Source organism: Corvus kubaryi, unplaced genomic scaffold, assembly GCF_017639235.1.
Source record: "Corvus kubaryi isolate FWS band 111438036 unplaced genomic scaffold, C.kubaryi_AGA036_p1.0 37394, whole genome shotgun sequence".
NCBI classification, from domain to species: domain Eukaryota; kingdom Metazoa; phylum Chordata; class Aves; order Passeriformes; family Corvidae; genus Corvus; species Corvus kubaryi.
Genome location: NW_024581133.1, coordinates 3884669 through 3903040, shown reverse-complemented (window position 1 = coordinate 3903040; position 18372 = coordinate 3884669). Strand labels below are relative to the sequence as shown.

At 38.2% G+C, this 18372-nt stretch overlaps 1 protein-coding gene across 2 annotated transcripts in view; it reads right to left on the bottom strand.

Annotated features, from left to right (window-relative positions):
• Positions 1 to 4996: 4996 nt before the first annotated feature.
• Positions 4997 to 18372, bottom strand: part of EFL1 (elongation factor like GTPase 1) — a 65121-nt gene continuing 51745 nt past the window's right edge. The window contains exons 19-20 of one of the 2 annotated variants that reach the window (XM_042039308.1): positions 15915 to 16099; positions 4997 to 5557 (exon numbers count right to left, since the gene is read on the bottom strand). In XM_042039308.1, the coding sequence (XP_041895242.1) occupies positions 5369 to 5557; positions 15915 to 16099 (374 nt within the window). In that variant the 3' untranslated portion in view covers positions 4997 to 5368. The remainder of the gene's footprint in view (positions 5558 to 15914; positions 16100 to 18372) is intronic. The other variant, XM_042039309.1, reaches the window with a different exon arrangement.

Genomic DNA, 18372 nt, shown 5'->3' with positions numbered 1-18372 from the left:
ACTGAGGGGTGCACAGATGATTTTCATACTCTTCAGTGACTCTGTCAACTGCTCAGTAACTTCCTTCACTGAACAGCTCCTTTGTTCCTTACAATCTGAGGTTTAAGTTAATATCCACCTCCAACTCTTCTGGCCCCAGTTTTCCTGTGACTGCCTGCTCACAGGACCCTCTCTGGTTTAGCACAACCCCACAGCATGGACGAGGGAATGTGGCTCTTCCTTTGATTGTCCAAGAGTAATTCACTCATGACAACGACATTGCTCAAGTCCAAACTCCTAATACCAGTACTAAATCTGTTTATACACAAAAGCAAGGGAACCTTTCAGACATATTTAGAAGATGCAACTGGTTTGACTTTTTTTTAGTTACCTATGAAGAAATGTGTAGCTTAATTCTTTCTGACCAGAGAAATGTGCTGCCTGCAAGCTCCAGAGCAAAAGCAGAGCTCAGTTTGTCAGCCACCAACTCTTTGTCTACACAGTTAAGTAACTGTGACACTGTGATGTTAATCACAGTTTTAGTATTTTCTCTTTGGCTTGGAAGAAATGATGCTGATAAGCTCAAGTACAAGTGACAGCTATCAGAGAGCAGGATGGTTACTGTACTTGCATTTTCTATAGCCCAAACTCTGCCAGTCCAGGACAGCAGAGGCTTCTTCATGTGCTTTGGGGTGCTCAACCAAGAATCACAAGAACAAAAGAATAATTAAGGAATTTCCCTTACAGTATTCTCTTAACTTGAGAAAGAGTAAGCTCTGTAACTTCATGAAGTTGGGCCTCCCACCTTCGTGCAGCCTCAGAACTGCATGCCCAGTGGATCTCAGAACACCAACCCTGAAAAATATACTTCCATTCATTCAGTTCTTCAGGCTCCACCTGTCCCAGCAACAAGATTCACCAGAAGCTATGATTCACTGGGAGGTCCTGGCAGAAAGAGATTAAAAAGGTTATTTAGAGCTGCTTTCTATAGTCAGTGAACTGATACCCAGGGAATTGCTGCAGCTGGGAATGCACAGCTCCCTTCCACCATGCTCCCTGAAATGATGAGCCTGCCACAGTCTTTTTATTGAAATTACAGGACAGCAAAGGAGACAGAGGCTTGTTTCTTCACACTGTCCTTTGCAGAAGCAAGGCTACACAGAAGGGATGCTCTGACTGGTAAAACACTCTGCCTGTCAAGGCAGTCCATCTTCCATGGAGCACACTTGCATGTTATCTATTATTGAACACTTCTAGAGCACAAAGCAATCTCATTATGCAATGAAAACAGTTCCTATAAAGGCATCTATGCAAGTGTGATGGGTTTTTTTCCACAACATTTTTACATTTCTCTTCCAGCCTTCCCCTTTCACACCAGCTGCAGTGGAACTACTCGCTGGCCTTGATGCTTACAATGTTGGATGTGATAGGAACAGACTAGACATTGTTTTAACACAGGAAGGTTAATTTAAAATAACCTTCCTAAGCTGTTCATACTGCAAGACAGCAACATTACAAGGAGAAGACATGGATTCATAAATAGGATCAGCTTTCAATCCTCAGAGCAGTGGTAGCAGCACTTGTCATGAACATTCTGTGCCGAGTCTCCAGGGGAAGCGCAGCTTCAGCTGCCGCTTACACAGCTCCTTCTGTCAGTCACTCACAGAAGCAATGCCAGGTTTTCCTACTGAAGCCTTGCTCTTCATCTAAAGGTAAATGCTACCATGACAAGAGATGAAAGGCAGAAAATGCTCCATAGCATGCCTGCTACTGTATTTCAGCACCCAGTTGGCTTTTGATGTATCTGTATCCCCTAGCAAACGAACCAGCCTTTGAAATCAGGTTGATTGTTATAAAATCATCATTTAAAGGAGCCTTAGAAAGATTTAAGAAGAAACCCCAGGACTTACAGTCTCTCACATGTATTAGAGGCAACCAAAAACCCCTGCTTAAAGGCTGTTTCGGTCCTGCCGTAAATATTTCTTGAGGGATTTTTGTCATCTCAGTCTCTACTCCCACATGAACAACCTTGACTTTGCATCCTCCCCTTTGAACAAAGCAGGAACACTATCTCAGAGTACTCAGGAGGTAAGTCTAGCCAAAAAGTTACACTGCCTTCAGATGCACCAAAGGATTAGGATTCCTGAAGCTGTCATGGACTTTGTCAAGGCCTTTTTAAGCATAATTAAATCTGCCTCCTCCTCATAATCAACCTTCTTATGGGTCCACAAAGACAGCATTTAGGCAGCCTTGCATGATGGCCACTTCAAACTATTTTCTTGAATCCTACAATGAAAAGACTGCTGGATGTTCTCTTTTCCAAGTGCCATAAAAACATCATACTGAGTTGAAAAGGCCAGGGATCATTTTGTACTACCCCTCTGAAAAGCCTGTTGCTTACTCCACAGCCACCTTTTTAGGTTAACACTGTAGGCTTTTTCTTCTATTTTAAGCAAGTTATAATCCAGAATTACAATATGGCAAAGGGGACAATGAAACATATAACTGTCATGGAATCATCACTAAAACCCAGAAGTTTCTTAAGGCTTGTCTCTAACTCTGAGGCCTCTGCCATAGCAAAAAAAAAGACAAAATATTCCAGGGTAGCAGTTCACACTGGCATAAATAATTCAGAAAGCAACGATACAACAGTGATTTATTCATTACCTTACTTATTACAATGTAAAAGAACCATATGAAAAATTCTGGAAAGTGCTCTCCACAGATAGGAAAAAGCCAGCACTGAACTGGTGATGATGATGATCAATCTGCCTCCCGTTTGTAACTGCACCTGAGAAGATGCAGATTTTAGCTGGGCTCTGTGGCCAGGTCACAAAAAAAATGCTGGAACAGTACTGAATTCCCCTCCTCCTCAGGGGGTAGCAAACCTGTGTGAGCAGGTAGGAAATGCAGGGCTTCTGACTAAAGTTTTATTTTTGCTGCCTGGGCAAATTATTATTTATTGCTTTTATTGCTACCCTTTTATACCAGCAGCTTTTGTGGGGGAAAAAAAATGCATCCAGATACCTCACTGGAGAACAGTGAGACATGTCACTTTGTAAGGGTGAAGGACAAGGCTTTTACAAGGCCATGAAAAATGCTAACAGGAAAACACTACTGAATTTTGCATTTCTTTTTTTTTTTTTTTTTTGGTCAAATTCCAGAATCAGCAAGTCTTTACAATGATAAGCTGTTTCAGTAAAAAGAAGTAAGATGATAATAAAAATATTCCTCTAAAGAATCAGTGGGGTGTTACACAGTTGGATCTTTGGTAAAACAGGAAATGAAGGAGGGGAGATGAGGGGAAGAAAGGATAAATTAACAATAAATAAATAAATAATAAAGCTTCTGTAGGAAAACAGCATCTGTTGAAATACAAAAATCTCTGTCAAACAGCCCAAACCACACTATTTCATGGTATCTATTTTTTCCTCCTGTTAGTCACGCTTTGCAGGAGTTTTATAACCATGGAATGATACAGCTGTAAAAAAACAATGCCCCCCAACCTTTTCAGTTTATTAATAGATGCTATAAAAATAAATATTAATTTTTATCTTATCTGCTTTTGAGTAGATCCAAAGTAGCACAAAGCAAATCAAAAAGCACGCGCTCACAACAGAGGATATGACTAAGCCACATCAAGTAGGTAAGAGACCAAACTTCAGACACGCTGCTAAATCAAACTGGTATTTACATGTAAATATTTTATCTTGCACATAAACTATTTGTCTCAACACCAGTAAGATCAACGAGGCCTACACAGACAACTCACATTAGCACTGTAAGTATTTTCCTTCTCAGGGCTGCACTGAAGCAGCACATCACAGCTACTGCAAATTTGAGGAGTAAAACTGCAAAGCGGTGAAGAATAGCACAATAAGAGAAGTACACACTTTTTATCATTATCCCAACATATCCATATATGGTTTAAAATAAGAGATTCTACTCCAAGGACCAACTTCAAAACATTTCATGAATACCAAAGGACTATGTGCCAACATTTAACAGGTACTAAAAAGCCCTTATCCCTGTTTTCCTGCCTGTCCCTATCCTATACATGATGCAACAAAGAAAACTACACTCTCTTGCCTAGTTTCAACTCTTGGGTTTTCACAGGCAGTCTGGTATGAACAAGAACCAAAATGAATCAGAAGCTATGTGAGAATTCAAACTACGCATTAAAAAAAATGCTGCTGACAAAATAATCCAGCTCATTCACATCCTCTCCTCCGCATGCTCTTCTGCTTCTGCTTCCAAAGGACACTAGGAAGAAGCACAGAAAAGTTTACACAGCATTCTGAACCAAACTGAAGTTAGGAAGGAGAAACCCTAATAGAAGAAGCAAAACTATCAGACAGCTTGCCTAAAGAATTTAGGTTGATACGATCAGGGCCAGGAGAAAAGTCACTTGAGTTCCCAGTTTGAGTTCTACTGCCAAGTCACACTGTGGGAGGTTTTAAGCAGACCTGCAAGCTTCTAGTCCCATCTGTAAAAGGCACTTGTCTGGCACTAGGTTTAAAAATGAAGAAACGTTTCAGACAGATATATTTGAGGAAGCCCTCTCTAATCAAGAGCGCTGTTTTACCTCCAGGGTTTTCAAGTACAATGTACTTTACTTCCTGCATAAAGTATGGGAAGAAAATGGAGGTCCAGTTTTTCATTTATATTGGAGATACTCACTCCCCTCACCCAGTCTGCGGAAACTGAACTTTATAATGAGGTGGGTTCTAAGGAGAGAAAAAAAGACAAATTTTGCTCGTTTTTTTGCAGTGCTCAGTCTTCCACACATGCTATTTTTGCCCTCGGAATTAAAGAAGACATACTACTGCTTTAGATAACTGCTTACATGAGGAATGGAGTAAAACAAATAGTTTAGAAATTCCTAATAGGCTTACCTCTATTTGCATATAGGTAACTATGGAAAGTGTGGGTAAGAAACAAATACATTCTAGAAATTAATTAAAAATCAGTCAAAACCATGAAATTAATTAAAAATCAGTCAAAACCATTAAAGAGCTAAATTCAGTGCATGGTTTATTTGCAGGAAGCTAGCTAACCAGCTCTTACTGTAACTACATGTGACAAATCAGAAAGAAAACAAAGTGAATTAGGAGTTCCTAATCCTTGTGACAGGACGTTCAATAGGGCATTAAATTTTAAAAATTGAGACAAATTGCAATGAATACGCCTCCATTTTATTTCAATAAATAAGCTATTTTCTCTGTACAAAAGTTGGAAAGGCTTGAGTTTATTAAAACATAAGCCACAGACAAAGCATGTAAGAAAAATGGTATCAAAGAACAAAGTCCAGACGAAATTTTGCATCTGCTGCATATAAAATCCTCCACCCGCACTTAGCTGAGTCAGGAGAGAAAGGAGGCAGACACAGCTACTTATTTCTGCTGAGAGTTCTTTGCTTCTCAGCGTGCTCCACAATTTTTTCTTCCACATACAGCCCCTTTCTCTTTCTCACTGCATTCATGTACTTGCGGGCCTGGTTCTCCGAGTCTGCCTTCTCCCCAAAGTGCAAATATTCCTCCTCAGTCGTTGGCACCCAGAACGGGTCACTTGAAATGATCTACAGAAAGAAACAAACAAAGGAAAAAAAAAAAAAAAGAGTGAAGTAGTACAAAAGTTTATCAGCATATTTCAAGTAATCAACTGCTGGAATAGAGAAATGAAAGTAGAGCAGACCAAGTTGTCTGGAAAGCCTGCAATCAGCTACTGAAGCAGAAAACAAGAGTTAAGACACACTCTGCAGCTCTTGTCCTAAGAAGCCCACAATAACTTTTCAAATTCAGCTTCATAGGTTTTTTTAAAAGCAATTTTAATTGCCCATCAGCAAACAGCACCAAATAATGTCAAATAATTGTCAATTTTCAAGAAGGAACTCCTTATTTAGAGTATTATTTCACTACAATTTTATTAGAATTTATCAGAAGTGAAGTTTTCTGCTCATTTCTGTGCCCTATGTTTTCCAATCCCAATTCAGAGCTGGACAGATGGTTTAAAAATCCCTGTTTCTGGTTCTAACACATTTAGCAGAGCTTTTTTGCAGCTTTTTAGTCCTCCTCTAAAACAGATTTCAGATCAAACATGATCAGAGAATAACTGGACATGCCTTTATTCCCAGCTCATCCATATACCCCACACTTCTGGGACAACAGAGTATTACAAAGAACCAAAATATGAACATTAGGAAGGGAAGAAATTGAACATATTGTGTTACGTGGGTTCTACTGAAAATTTCAGAAATACTTATTTTACTTGATTGCAGATTTCCTCACAAGATGCAGTTACAGGTCATATATTTTATACAGTATTCATTTCTTAAACAAAATCCTGATGGAAAAAGCAGTACAGACAAGTATTAGTTACTGCAAGAATCATGATAGTTATAACAACTGAGTGTATTACTCTAGAGTAATTTCTGAAATATTAGCACTAGCACTCATAACTGACAAGGAGAGAACAAATTTCCCTAAATTGCCAATTTTACCTTGCTGTTATAAACTTCTTCGACCGTTACAAACTTTTTTTTCTGACAAATCCTTTCAATTGCCATATGGTACTTCAACCTAAGCAGAATTTCCTAAAGCTCAAGTTACACAAAGTAGCAAGAAGAGGAATTAAAAAAATCATGACTGAAGATGGACAATTTTCCCCAGAAACATCGACAATTGTGGAGTCCTAATTTAATACCTCATCTTAAATAACTCCTAACACAACCACACAATTACACTTCACGGGGAGTTAGGAAAATGACCATGGCAGTTTAGTTTGGACTAGGCAACACTGCAGGTTCAATCTTGCAAAAATGGGATGTAAAACTAAACCAACAAAATAGTTCTAGTTTGCTACAGTTAAGCACATGCATAGTCTTGTTAAATTAAGTGGGTATTACTCGTGCTGAAAGTGACAGCCAATCTCAGTTATTTACATAGGAAATGACTATGCACAGGGTTGCCTGGCTGAAAACCAAAAGCAAGCAGAACTCAGAAATAAACAGTCTGAAACTCAGCTCTCCAAATTCTTCTGTGTTTATTTTTACCATAAACGTAAGGACTATCTAACCACAGAAGAATCTGCTTGAAGAAGAGTCATACCCAGTCTGATGCCTTGCTTAGGGCCTTATAATCAATGTACAGAAACTTAGAGGTGATTCCTTGACAACTTACATCAACAAAAAAAGAATGGTCCCCACTCTGTAAGAGTTTGATAGTTTTACCATTATTTTATGCTCTAGAAGTACAGAAAAAGGGCAGTGAAGATTGCACGTTGACTTGATGAAGTTGCAGTGATGCTCGTCCTGAACACCTTAATGATGTAAAGCTACCAGGGACTTCCCCTTTCATGATCTGCCTGAAGAGCAGACAAACAAAAGGACAAACAAAAATTTCCAAGTCCAAGAACACATGAAGAAGAAAAGGTGATTCATGCTCACTGCTTCAGACTATGCTGCTGAGGGAGGTTATACAGCTATAAACTGCTAAGTTAAAGACTGTTACTATGCCCTTTGATGACATTTTTTTTTTACACTGGCAAGAGATGTAACACCCAGAAATTATGCCCAGAGAGAAGCAGTGAGACAGCGGTTCTTGAAGAATGAATATAACAGAGGAGTCCAAAAGTATACAAAATTGAACTTAACAGATCTAATCTACCTGTAAATATTTAGATACTGTAGTGATGGATGTTTAAGAAAATCCCCAGGTTTGACAGACTGGTTCTTTCAATAATCCATGAAAGACTTGCTCTACTGAAGTTTTGCTCTGGATATTTCTTCCACTGACAAGAATTCTTTATGCTTCAACAGGTCTCAGGAAAGCCAGCATAACAGCAGGTTTAAAAGTATGCGCTATTTAGTATTTATTAGCCAGCAAAGGTGAACCCATTGCAGCACAGGGTTACAGAGTCCTGAGTGAACCTTGTACTGCTACACGATGCAGAGCAGTGCTGTAAAGAGGTTAGTTAGGTTTCAAAGAACTACCTGAGGAGCTAGCTTGGCTTCTCAACCTGTTTAAATAATTCAGCCACTACACACTGCTTCTAGAGCAAGATCTGGTGGCATCAGAAAATTTAGAGGACCACACCTACCTAAATGGTGCAGATAGACAACAAAGGATGAATTAATCAGCACACTGTGTTACCACGCCGTGGTAAGCAATGGGAAAGAGGAAGCTGCATCTTCTGAGCCAGCTGGAACATCATCTGTGCATCTCCTTTAAGAAGTGACTGTAACCCTATTACAACACACAGGGGTGTTACTGACACAGTGACCCAAACAAAAAAGTAGGAAGTTTTTCTTTTTTGAAAGTTCTGATTCTGTGAGTGAAGGCAAAGGCACAAACTAGACTGTTCCTCTTTACTTGTACCATATACAATGAATGAAGGCAAATGCTTATAGCAGGTGGCACCCATCATTCCCCATGCTCTGTTAATACAGTCCAAGCAAGCAAAGGGAGAACGGTCCCAAAGCATTGTCATCAATTTCCTTACAATGGGAACTGTCAGAATGGTGGCTCTGGGTTTCCTGGAATCAGCTAAGAAGCTTTTTAGGTCCTGAGCTATTGTTTGTATTCATGGGAACCACATAGGGATGGTTCTGGAATTTGTAACCGAAAGTGAGTTTTTGTCTGGACAAAGCCCTCAGTGATGAATTAGATTCTAAATGGACCATTCCTCCTGGAAGATGGTATAATTATTTCACAAAGGCACTTACAGTGGATCCTGAAAGATCCACAGAATCAAAGCAGAAGACACCCAGAAATATTATTTATTCTATGTTGCATGCCACTTTTAATTTAAAAATATTTAAATGTTTCCATATACTAATTTTTCAGTACAAAACTAAAACTTATAGCCTAAGACTCCTCTTAAAATCAGAAACATGATAGCATCTTGAAAACACTTTTTCAAAAAGTTACATTCCTAAACAAACTTCAATCAAAAGAGAACTGGACATTCAAAATAATATGCCTTCCACAGATGAAAGATCTTTAAGTGACTGAAGCAATTCAGTTAACCTTCTATCAAAAGTCTGCCTCTCTCTCTCTGCCTGTGTGTTGTGTGTGTCTGGGCACCACTGAGCAGGGGGGACAAGAAAATAAAACCAACTAAAACCACAGCCAATCTTTATGTCCCAAACTTTGTATCAGACAGAAGATATCAAGAGGCACCAATATTAGAAGTAAGACTCCATAAAGCCAACAATATTATGGTATTGTTAGCATTATGATAAAGTACATTTTAAAACACCACCATACTGTGTGTGACTTGATACCTGGAAAACTCAGCACACCTTTTCTCCAGGAACTTTTCTAGGACTTGGGAATTTTTCTGTGTAACAGTATGAACTAGCCAGTGGCCTATGCTTATTTATTACTCAACTCCAGAATTCTCTGATAGGGACAACAGCAGCCTTAACTGCAAACAGCCCAGCCCCCACACAATTACTCCTCCAAGTGTACACGACTAAGTGCTTCCTCCTTAACACAACCAAGTATTCCTATATATCTGCAAGGCTCTTCTGAAAGACATTTCTTTTAAAAAGTGAACTATAAATCAAGATCTGTGCAGCGGGTCACTGGACCAGCATTTATTCTATTAGAAAACAAGCGTTTTCTTTAAATGAGGCCATATAAAATGCGACATAGGAAAGTGAATCAGTGCACAGCAGCTGATACAGTTCTTAAATTTGTTATTGCAAACACAATGCCTAAGTGATGGAAATGTTCCTATTAAAGGAACATTGAAATTAAGGAACATTTTAAATTAATCTTCGTTGATTTACTTTCTAGAAGTCTTGGGTGATATAATTTGTTTAAAGTATGACTATAAGCACACCCATAGAATTCCATTATGCTTAAAAGAAAAATAAAAATACATGGAGTGTGTCCCATCACTCACTGCAGAACTATGAGCCCACTCTAGGTATAAGTAAAACACTGTTTATAATGTAGTCAGCTGGGATTAGGTGTTTCAAAAGAAGCGAATAGATTACTTCAAATATTGCAAGTGAAGGGTATTCTCTAGAAGAAGAAACCATTCTAAAGCAAGATATTTCATTAAATGTAACAACTATTCAAACCAACACACCCAAACAATGAAGTCTCATAAGACTTGTTTAGTAAGAGCATGCAGAAGAGCACAGGCAAAACAGATGTCACTCTCTTTTAGCCCAACAACTACACATTAATTATTCAAGCTGTAAATGCTTGTACCTTTATGAGAGACATAATCTGAATACCTGTAATAATAATCAATAAAAACAGAAATACTATGAGCATACTGTGTTAATACTGATAGATGACAGAGTGTGTACTAATCCTGCAAATGATTATGTAAGCTAATCAAGCTTTTTAGTAAGACATGAGTTAGAGCAGACCACTTGCAATTCAAGAGGACTTGGAATTTTAAGCCTTAATTTGAGGATGATTTATTATTTGCATTTCAGTGTCACCCAGATGGCTCCAATAGTGATCCTGGTCCCATTGTCTAGTGTATTTCACAAAATGATGGTAAGAAACAGTTTCTGCCTAAGGCAGCCTAATTATGCAAAACAAGGTTGAGAGAAGCATCAAAAGCAAACAGAAGGGATCTGCCTGGTTCATCCAAAAGGTCAGGCAGATTTGGGAACACAGCCATGTTCCTAGTAGCACTTCCCCTACTGGTCCTTACTGTCTGATGAAGACAGAAAATTTCTTTTGAGCCAAATATCATCAATGTGGAAAATGCCGGACCATGAATAGAAAGAGCAATCTTACACTGTCTGACGGAGATTTTACAACCAGCAAGCAACATTATGGACTTTGTGAACTGCTTAATAAGAAATCCCAAGAAACACTAAATTCAGTGTGACTGGGCACTACCACCAGCAGCTGTCAGCACGCCAGGAAAAACATGCCAGAAGTTCTTTCTTTTGTTGAAAAATAAAAAAGTTTAAAAAAAATCGAAAGAATTATTATGCACGATTTTGAAGATAATACAAGCTCCAGTGGATCAGAATCCTTTCCACCTTTGAAAACTTGATGGTAGAAAGATATTTCAAGAGCATTTACAGTTCAAGTGGTGTCCACCACCTAGTAATGACAATGACATAAACGCAGACTGCGCAACTTTAAAAAGTACAGTGGATATGCACGTCTGAGATGTCTGAAGTGGCCCTGAGAAACAAAAAGTTTTAGGGTAAACTCACCTTCAGGTAAAATAGCAGAACCTTGCAGAGGTGTATGTGAATAGTTACCTGCTGTTTTTCAAGAAAACCATAGGTAATATGCTGGGTAATGCTGCACAAGTGGTTCTGCACTAAGCACAACCAAATTTGAGGCCACTTGGGCACTGGCAGTGTGCCTCCAGAACAGAAAACCTTACATGAATGTATTGGGTGTGTAGATACCCTGCAAGCGAAAGGAATAGCATCGAAAATCAAACAGCATCCCATAATTCAGAGCTTCCACTCACAATATATAACGGGGAGAGCCAAAGCCTTAAAACGGTTAGATACAAGAACTCGTCTTCCAAGAAATATTGTAATAAAGAACGTTTACACAGTTAGTTATAAAATAAACTCATACAAGTTTATTTTGGCTCAGGAGCATCATCCTTGTTTGTGTCTCAAACAGTTACAGCTAAGCTTTAGCCTTGACTTCAGCTGCAAAGAGGAATCTGGTAACTGGAAATAAAAGAAGGAGACGTGTGGCTCTACTGCTGCATTTTTTCCTATTACTTAAGAAACATGTATTAAGAAAGAGAATTAAAGCCACACCCCTACCACTTGTATTTACTGTTTCAATTAGCTTCAGATGTCCTTGCCAAAACAATGAGCTTTTCATATTTGAAAGGTTCCAGGTTACTCCTGGAATTCATTTATGTGCCTAAACTGTCACTGGTGCAATAATGTATGTAAAGTTACAGTTCAAGAATAGATTCTCTCTCCTTACCTCAGCCTGCTTCCTGTTTAATGCAAGCCTAACAATCTCATCCAGCAACTTCTATATTAAGCCCCATATTCTGAGCTGTAAAATGACTTACAATTCGAAAGGCATGAATTAAAATTCAGAATATAAAACTTACACATTCAGAAGCCTCATATTCCTAGCAATTATTACACACAGTCCCTCTCTTGCCTTTCTCCAGAGCCCTGAGGCACGTTCTAGGCACTATTCTACTTAGAAGGGATAATGAAAAAGAATTCTGATTAAATGTGTTTACAGTTCACTCATGCTCTCTCAAGAATAAAAGTGTGCTTAATAGGCAATCTTCACGCACTTTCAAAGATGTGATTTAACAGGAATACTACACATTTCACAACTTTACAACTAGTAGATGTCTTTGACAATTCCTGCTGAAAATTCAATCAGCATCTGAATAGAGCCACTTGCATTATTTCTTTACGTACAACACAGATTTCCCAAATGGGATGAACGTTCCATTATTCTAAGGATTGTGCAATCACAAATACCTTCTTGTTCAAAACCCCTATGATTAAGATAAAATAACATGACTGAGTAAAAGATCTAACTGCAAAGAATGGAGAACAAAGGAAACAGGCTCAAACAAAAGCATACATTAGCCGAAGGTGTATTATTAATTGAAAGTTTAAAAACATACAACTAGTTCATAATTATCCCAAAGTTAAGTACTTTAAACTAACGATTTAATAAGAAAGATTTCAGTATAATCTAAGAAATTACTGCCAAGTAAGCCCAACACACATAACCTTTGCCTACCTTTTAAAATTAGTTTATTTAGCTGGGACTAAACTGAAAGCTCCCACTAATGGTTACTTGGTGCTGTCCTTCACAGGCAGGAATAAATTGCACAAGCATGCCAGAAGAAATTAATAAAAAAGGAGTATCTGACAAGACAGACCTCAATATACATATTGCTCTATCCCTTGGGGTTGGAGCAATCTGAACTACACAAAATACATTCATTAACCGAATAGGGGAAAAAAAAAAGCAGTATCATTTCCACAGAGACCAAAATGGCTTCATTTAAATGTGGGCTCTATCATTGACCTTCCTGTGTTTAGAGTCTACAAATCATGGTAATGAAATATAATGAAAGAGTGAACTCAAACCTCAATTGTTTAAACACGCCCTATGCACGTGATTTCCATGAGATTAAGCGTTTTTAAGTTTAAAAACCCCCCAAAGTTTCTATTTCACTTTGTGTAAAATGGGGTTAACAACACATTAGAAGGAATCTGTGTAGACAAATGCAAGTCCCAGGTACTCAGCTAATGAGCAGAGCACACTGAGAAAACACCAGCAGCACAGAGTTCATTCAGCACGCCATGGAAGGGTTTGGAGAGTGTGCAATTAAAGCAGCAGCCACACACTCGGTAGCACAGGAAATGCAGAACAAAACCAAGTAGCTACTGCACTTTCTTCCACTTTTTAACACTAAGGAAAAAATAGTTTAAGATTACACAAAGTTCACATCCTATTACCCTACACAATGATGCATTAAATAATAGGGATTCAAATAAAATGCTGGTGTTTTATCATGTAGGTACATACACCATAATTCATCAGTAAAGTGACAGTGTCAAAGTCATGCCCATCACCTGATGCAACTCTGTGCAGAATTCAAAGAGAACAAACAGGAGCTGAGACACAAACCATTTCTCATGGCTTCTCTGTCATACTAACACTAGAAATTCTGAAAATTGTATTTATTTAGCAATTCTGTTGATGGTGTGAGAGTAACATGCACTCCTTCTGCCATCACTGCACAGAGATAACATTACTAGTAGCTTAGAAAAGGCTTATTTTATCACAAAAATATGTGGCATGGCTTTCATGGAGACAAACAAACCCAACCCTCCCCCAGTGACAGATTCCCCAGGTGGAAAGGTGACTGGCTTACACAATAATTTTTCCTACTACCAATACATTTAACATACAAGCTGCAATTATAATCTCTCCCGGGGGTCAATTTTACAAAATCCTGCCAATTGTTCAAATCTCCCTGTCCTATGCATGTCTATAATTATGTGTGAACATTTTCTTACGTGGAATTTGTAACATCTGAGAGCGAACGTACATGCCAAGGGTTGGGGACAGAAGGGGAGGCTTGAGAGCCACAGGGTTCACAATTTTGCTTAGTGCTGGAGCACAGGAGCTACAAATCCTAAAGAAACTGGCACAAAAAGATGGTTAGCTGGAATTGATGTCATATTCCTTTAGGGCACTGATGTCAGAGGCCATTCAGACAAAAGACCAGTTAAGCCGCAAAACCTCACCAGCTGCACTTCAGAGGAGAACGTCCAAAACTGTCAAGGTTTCTGTACACAGTACTGCCAGCACCCAGTGGTTTGAGGTTCCTGATCTGTAACTGGCTCTAACCAGGATCCCCATACTCAAAAGATGCAGTTTATCAATTTTTCTGTGTGTACACCATCTGTAGAAGGTTGTCCTTTTTTTTTTTTTTGCTATTGCATTTGTGGTTCTGCGTGAAGTTGGACTTAGTTACAAGAGATGAAATGAGTCAATATTGAGGGAGGAGAGCTAAGTCCTTGGTGCCTGCACTTACTAACACCAGTAAGGTCCCACTGCCAAGCAAGACATAATGTACTTTTCCAAGTGCACTGTTTCAAGTACTATGTCAAATACTCTTCCCAACCCTTTTGTTAGCACGTGGCCAGTCTGCAGATGTCCTCTTTTTCCATTACCATCCACATAAAATTCCTGAGGCAGTTACCACAATTACTAACAAAGAAATAATGTTAGTGGAGTATTTTACAGATACTACCTAGGAGGACAACTTAGCTGTGGATGAAGAATCCACACCATGTGAAAAAACAGCACATACTTCAGAGAAACAGTGGCAAGCAGTCCATAGCTGGCAACTGCAGGGAGTGTGACTGACCTCAAAAATCTACAGTTGGTTGTTCTCAGAGACTTGACATTTGAGGTGACAAAATAGATCAGAAGATCAGTCAAACAAACAAACATTTTTTCATCCATTTACAGAGTTTCTATTGTTTTTTAACACCAAATAAAGGAACACCTGACCAAAACAAACAAACAAACAAACACCCCCAACCAAACCCAGAAAAACCTAGATTTTGAAGTTACTTTAAAAATTTAAGGTGAAATATTTATACCCACTGACTTTTGCCCTTGAAGCCATTTTTAGCTTTTTCAGGGGAGTCTTCCGAGGAGCCCAACAATGCAGGTGTGTTTGTCTTGAACAAGGAGCTCTGATTTACAGCCTCCTCTTTTTCTCCCTGAAGATCTACTCTCCACATCATAGGAACAAACTACACTGCACTCTCAGCTGATAACACTCCTTTTATCAGCTTTCCCACTTGCTATCTCCTTTACACCTTCACATTCAACTCTTCATTCTTTAAGTGACAAAAATTATCAAAGGGAATGATTTTGAGGACACCTCTGCTTACTATCAACAGACTTAATTTTGAAAGAAGGAAATCTATTCCATTTGCCTTTTAAGCATGAAAATTTATGTTGGCTTGGAATATGGGAGGACAAGTGCCTGCTAGACCTTAAGAGGTTAACTTTCATGTGCATTAGATTTACTGATACATTTATCTTCTGTTAGTGGTAGGTTGGGGCTGTTTTGTGGCTTTGGTTTTTTTCCCATTCTCCAAACAAGTTTACCAGAGAACTCACCAAAAAGGGAATATAAATTCAGGAAAACACATTTATAAAGAATCAGCTTCATTTATGAAAGATTTACTTTCTGTTGAAATAAAAAAGCATCCCATCTAAACAAAATATAAACACATTTCTGAACAGTGTATCTACAGTAAGAAATAATATAAGGCTACTTTTTTCCTCACTTCAAAAAGGAATTAATCAAATGTCTTGACCAAAACTTAACCTTTTTTGCTTATTATTCCAGTCTGCCACATCTACAGGAAATAGATCACCAAAACAGATGGAGTGAATGGATATTTTTACCTCCCAGTGGCTGAACACCAGCTGTGGACTGGCCAGGCCACTGGTTCTCTTCCTGATTTCATCAGCAAAGCCAAAGCTTTCTGCTACTGGCAGGACTGCCTTAATAATAAACACGTCCGTCCCCTCTTTCATCTCCTCTTGTAGCACTCTGCCTTCCCTTTTGGACAGCACAGCATACACACGACCTGCAGAGACACAGTTCTGATCAGCTTACCAACATATCCATATCCTGCATCACAAAGAGAAACACACCAATATTTGTGCAGGAAGTTTCAGCTTGAAGTAAAACACGTAATTTTTGGCTAAAATTCTTTGTTGTAAGCCAATCAATTAAGTAGGACACAGTAAATTCAAGCAAAGGACACATTCTGCCATACAATGTGCAGAACCATCTGAGTAACATTTAATACATTACTAGAGCTGTATGAATCCATCTAGGTCCATTTCACACAATCACATGACTGTATATACTCTTTTAAAAAGGCACTTTGGCAGAGTATGTGCCTAGCTTGCTTTTTTTCTTACAACCAAATATTTGAGAATCATTACTAAGAAATATTATTGTGTTTTAGGAATTGTATCCTAGCTACTGTTAGAAATTTGCTTGGATCACCATATCCCTACATGGTACTTGTCCCAGATAGTCCAGTGCTATTCTAATCACAAAAAACTAGTTTATCTGAAATACTACATATTTGTCATGTTTAATGAGTTCAATTGGTTTGTTAATAAATTCAGTCTTAAGTCAGTCATGGATAATTTCAATTTTCTTTTCCAAGTTAGTATTCAATCTATTGAAATACAGCATATATGTCATGAAAGTAGCTGTGAAAATGACCATGTTTGACTTTAGAGTATGTTTTTAGAAGTATTTTACAGACAAAAACGAAAAAATATATGTGTTGATCAAGATAATAAACACACAAGAAAACTTGTACACTTAAAAACACTGTGTTCCACTCTCTTTGTTCCTCTCCTCTGCCTCAGTTCAGTTTATTTTCATTGTCAGAAAAGTCTGATGGACAAAGCTTTATATTCTGAGAACACAGATGACCTCACTTTCCCAGAAGCTAACATCTTAGAAACAAGCAGATCAATATGGAGATATATTAAACTTCACAGGGTATCAATGTATGCCCTGAATGCCAAAGGAATGAATAAAGATATAAAAGCCAGTGGTTTGACACATGTCAACTGCTAAGCCTGACTGGATAGAAGGCCTGCTTTTCACTTCTCCTAATGAGGATGCAATTTATTAGCTTAAGTTTCCACAATAAAAATTAAACCCACGAATTTGTAATGAACTAAGTGCGTGTCCATGGCTATTACAACACAATTCACATTCATCAGACTGGACTAATTTGCTTGCATGTCTGAGTCCTACATTACACTCATTAAATATATATATATATATACACATTAGAAAGCCATGTTTCCATTTGGGTTTATGGCACAATTAATGAGCCAATGCATGTTTATTACTTCACTGTAAACAATCATGCTTTTTGGGTAGTATTTTGAAAAACAGCAATTTATACAGTGTTTTTGAGGTTTAAAAAATGGTATCTTGCTTATAGCTTGATGAAGAGACTCAGAAGTACTGTGTCAATGTGCTTCTGGAACAGCAACATGGAACAGTACAAAGTCCAGTTTTGACAGCTATTAGTAATCCTGCACATCAGAAAAGAGTTTGAAATGCCCAAGTTCCATGTCAGAGTAGGTGATGTTGAGGGTAATGTGCCAATAAGCTTATGGCAGCACACCCTTAACCAGGCCTACTACAGGGTACCTCCAGCAAAGAACAGGATCATGCATCTGCACAAAACAGTTGCTCACTCAAAGGCATTTTCTTTTCATTACACACAAATGTAATTTTTGGTCTTTGGACTGCTATCATTATGTTTGTGTGTACAGCAGCTGAGATTTTTTTACAGCAACCAAATAATTATTGTACGTGGGATATACTGTAATTTTTGTCATGGATAGTGCAGTCAAAGTAAAACTGATGATAGTTTAAATGCACTGGAAGTTAGTTTTAAAGAAAATCTTGGTGCATTGGATCAGATTCAGCATGCAAGCAACTTCCATGGAAAACTCCAAGAACAAACACACTGAAGTGGTGTCATAAGTAGTTCATAAAAACAAGTTTAAGTAGGTGTAAGTGGTAAGGTAATATAGATGACACCATTTGGCATGCACTGGGTTGAGCCAACTTGCATACCAGAAAGATACAGATGCTACTTAAAAACACAAAATTACCAATTGGATTGCAACAATAATTTAATTTTCCTTTTCCTGATTTTATTTCTGTACTATTGTACTAAAATACCTTGATACAGCATTTGCTAAAATCCTGCACGCCCTTTACAAACAGGACAGGTTTCCCATCTCTTCATGGAACTAGGGCTTAATTATGAGGCACAGTATTGATATTCATGGTTACTGAAGCTGGTCTTAC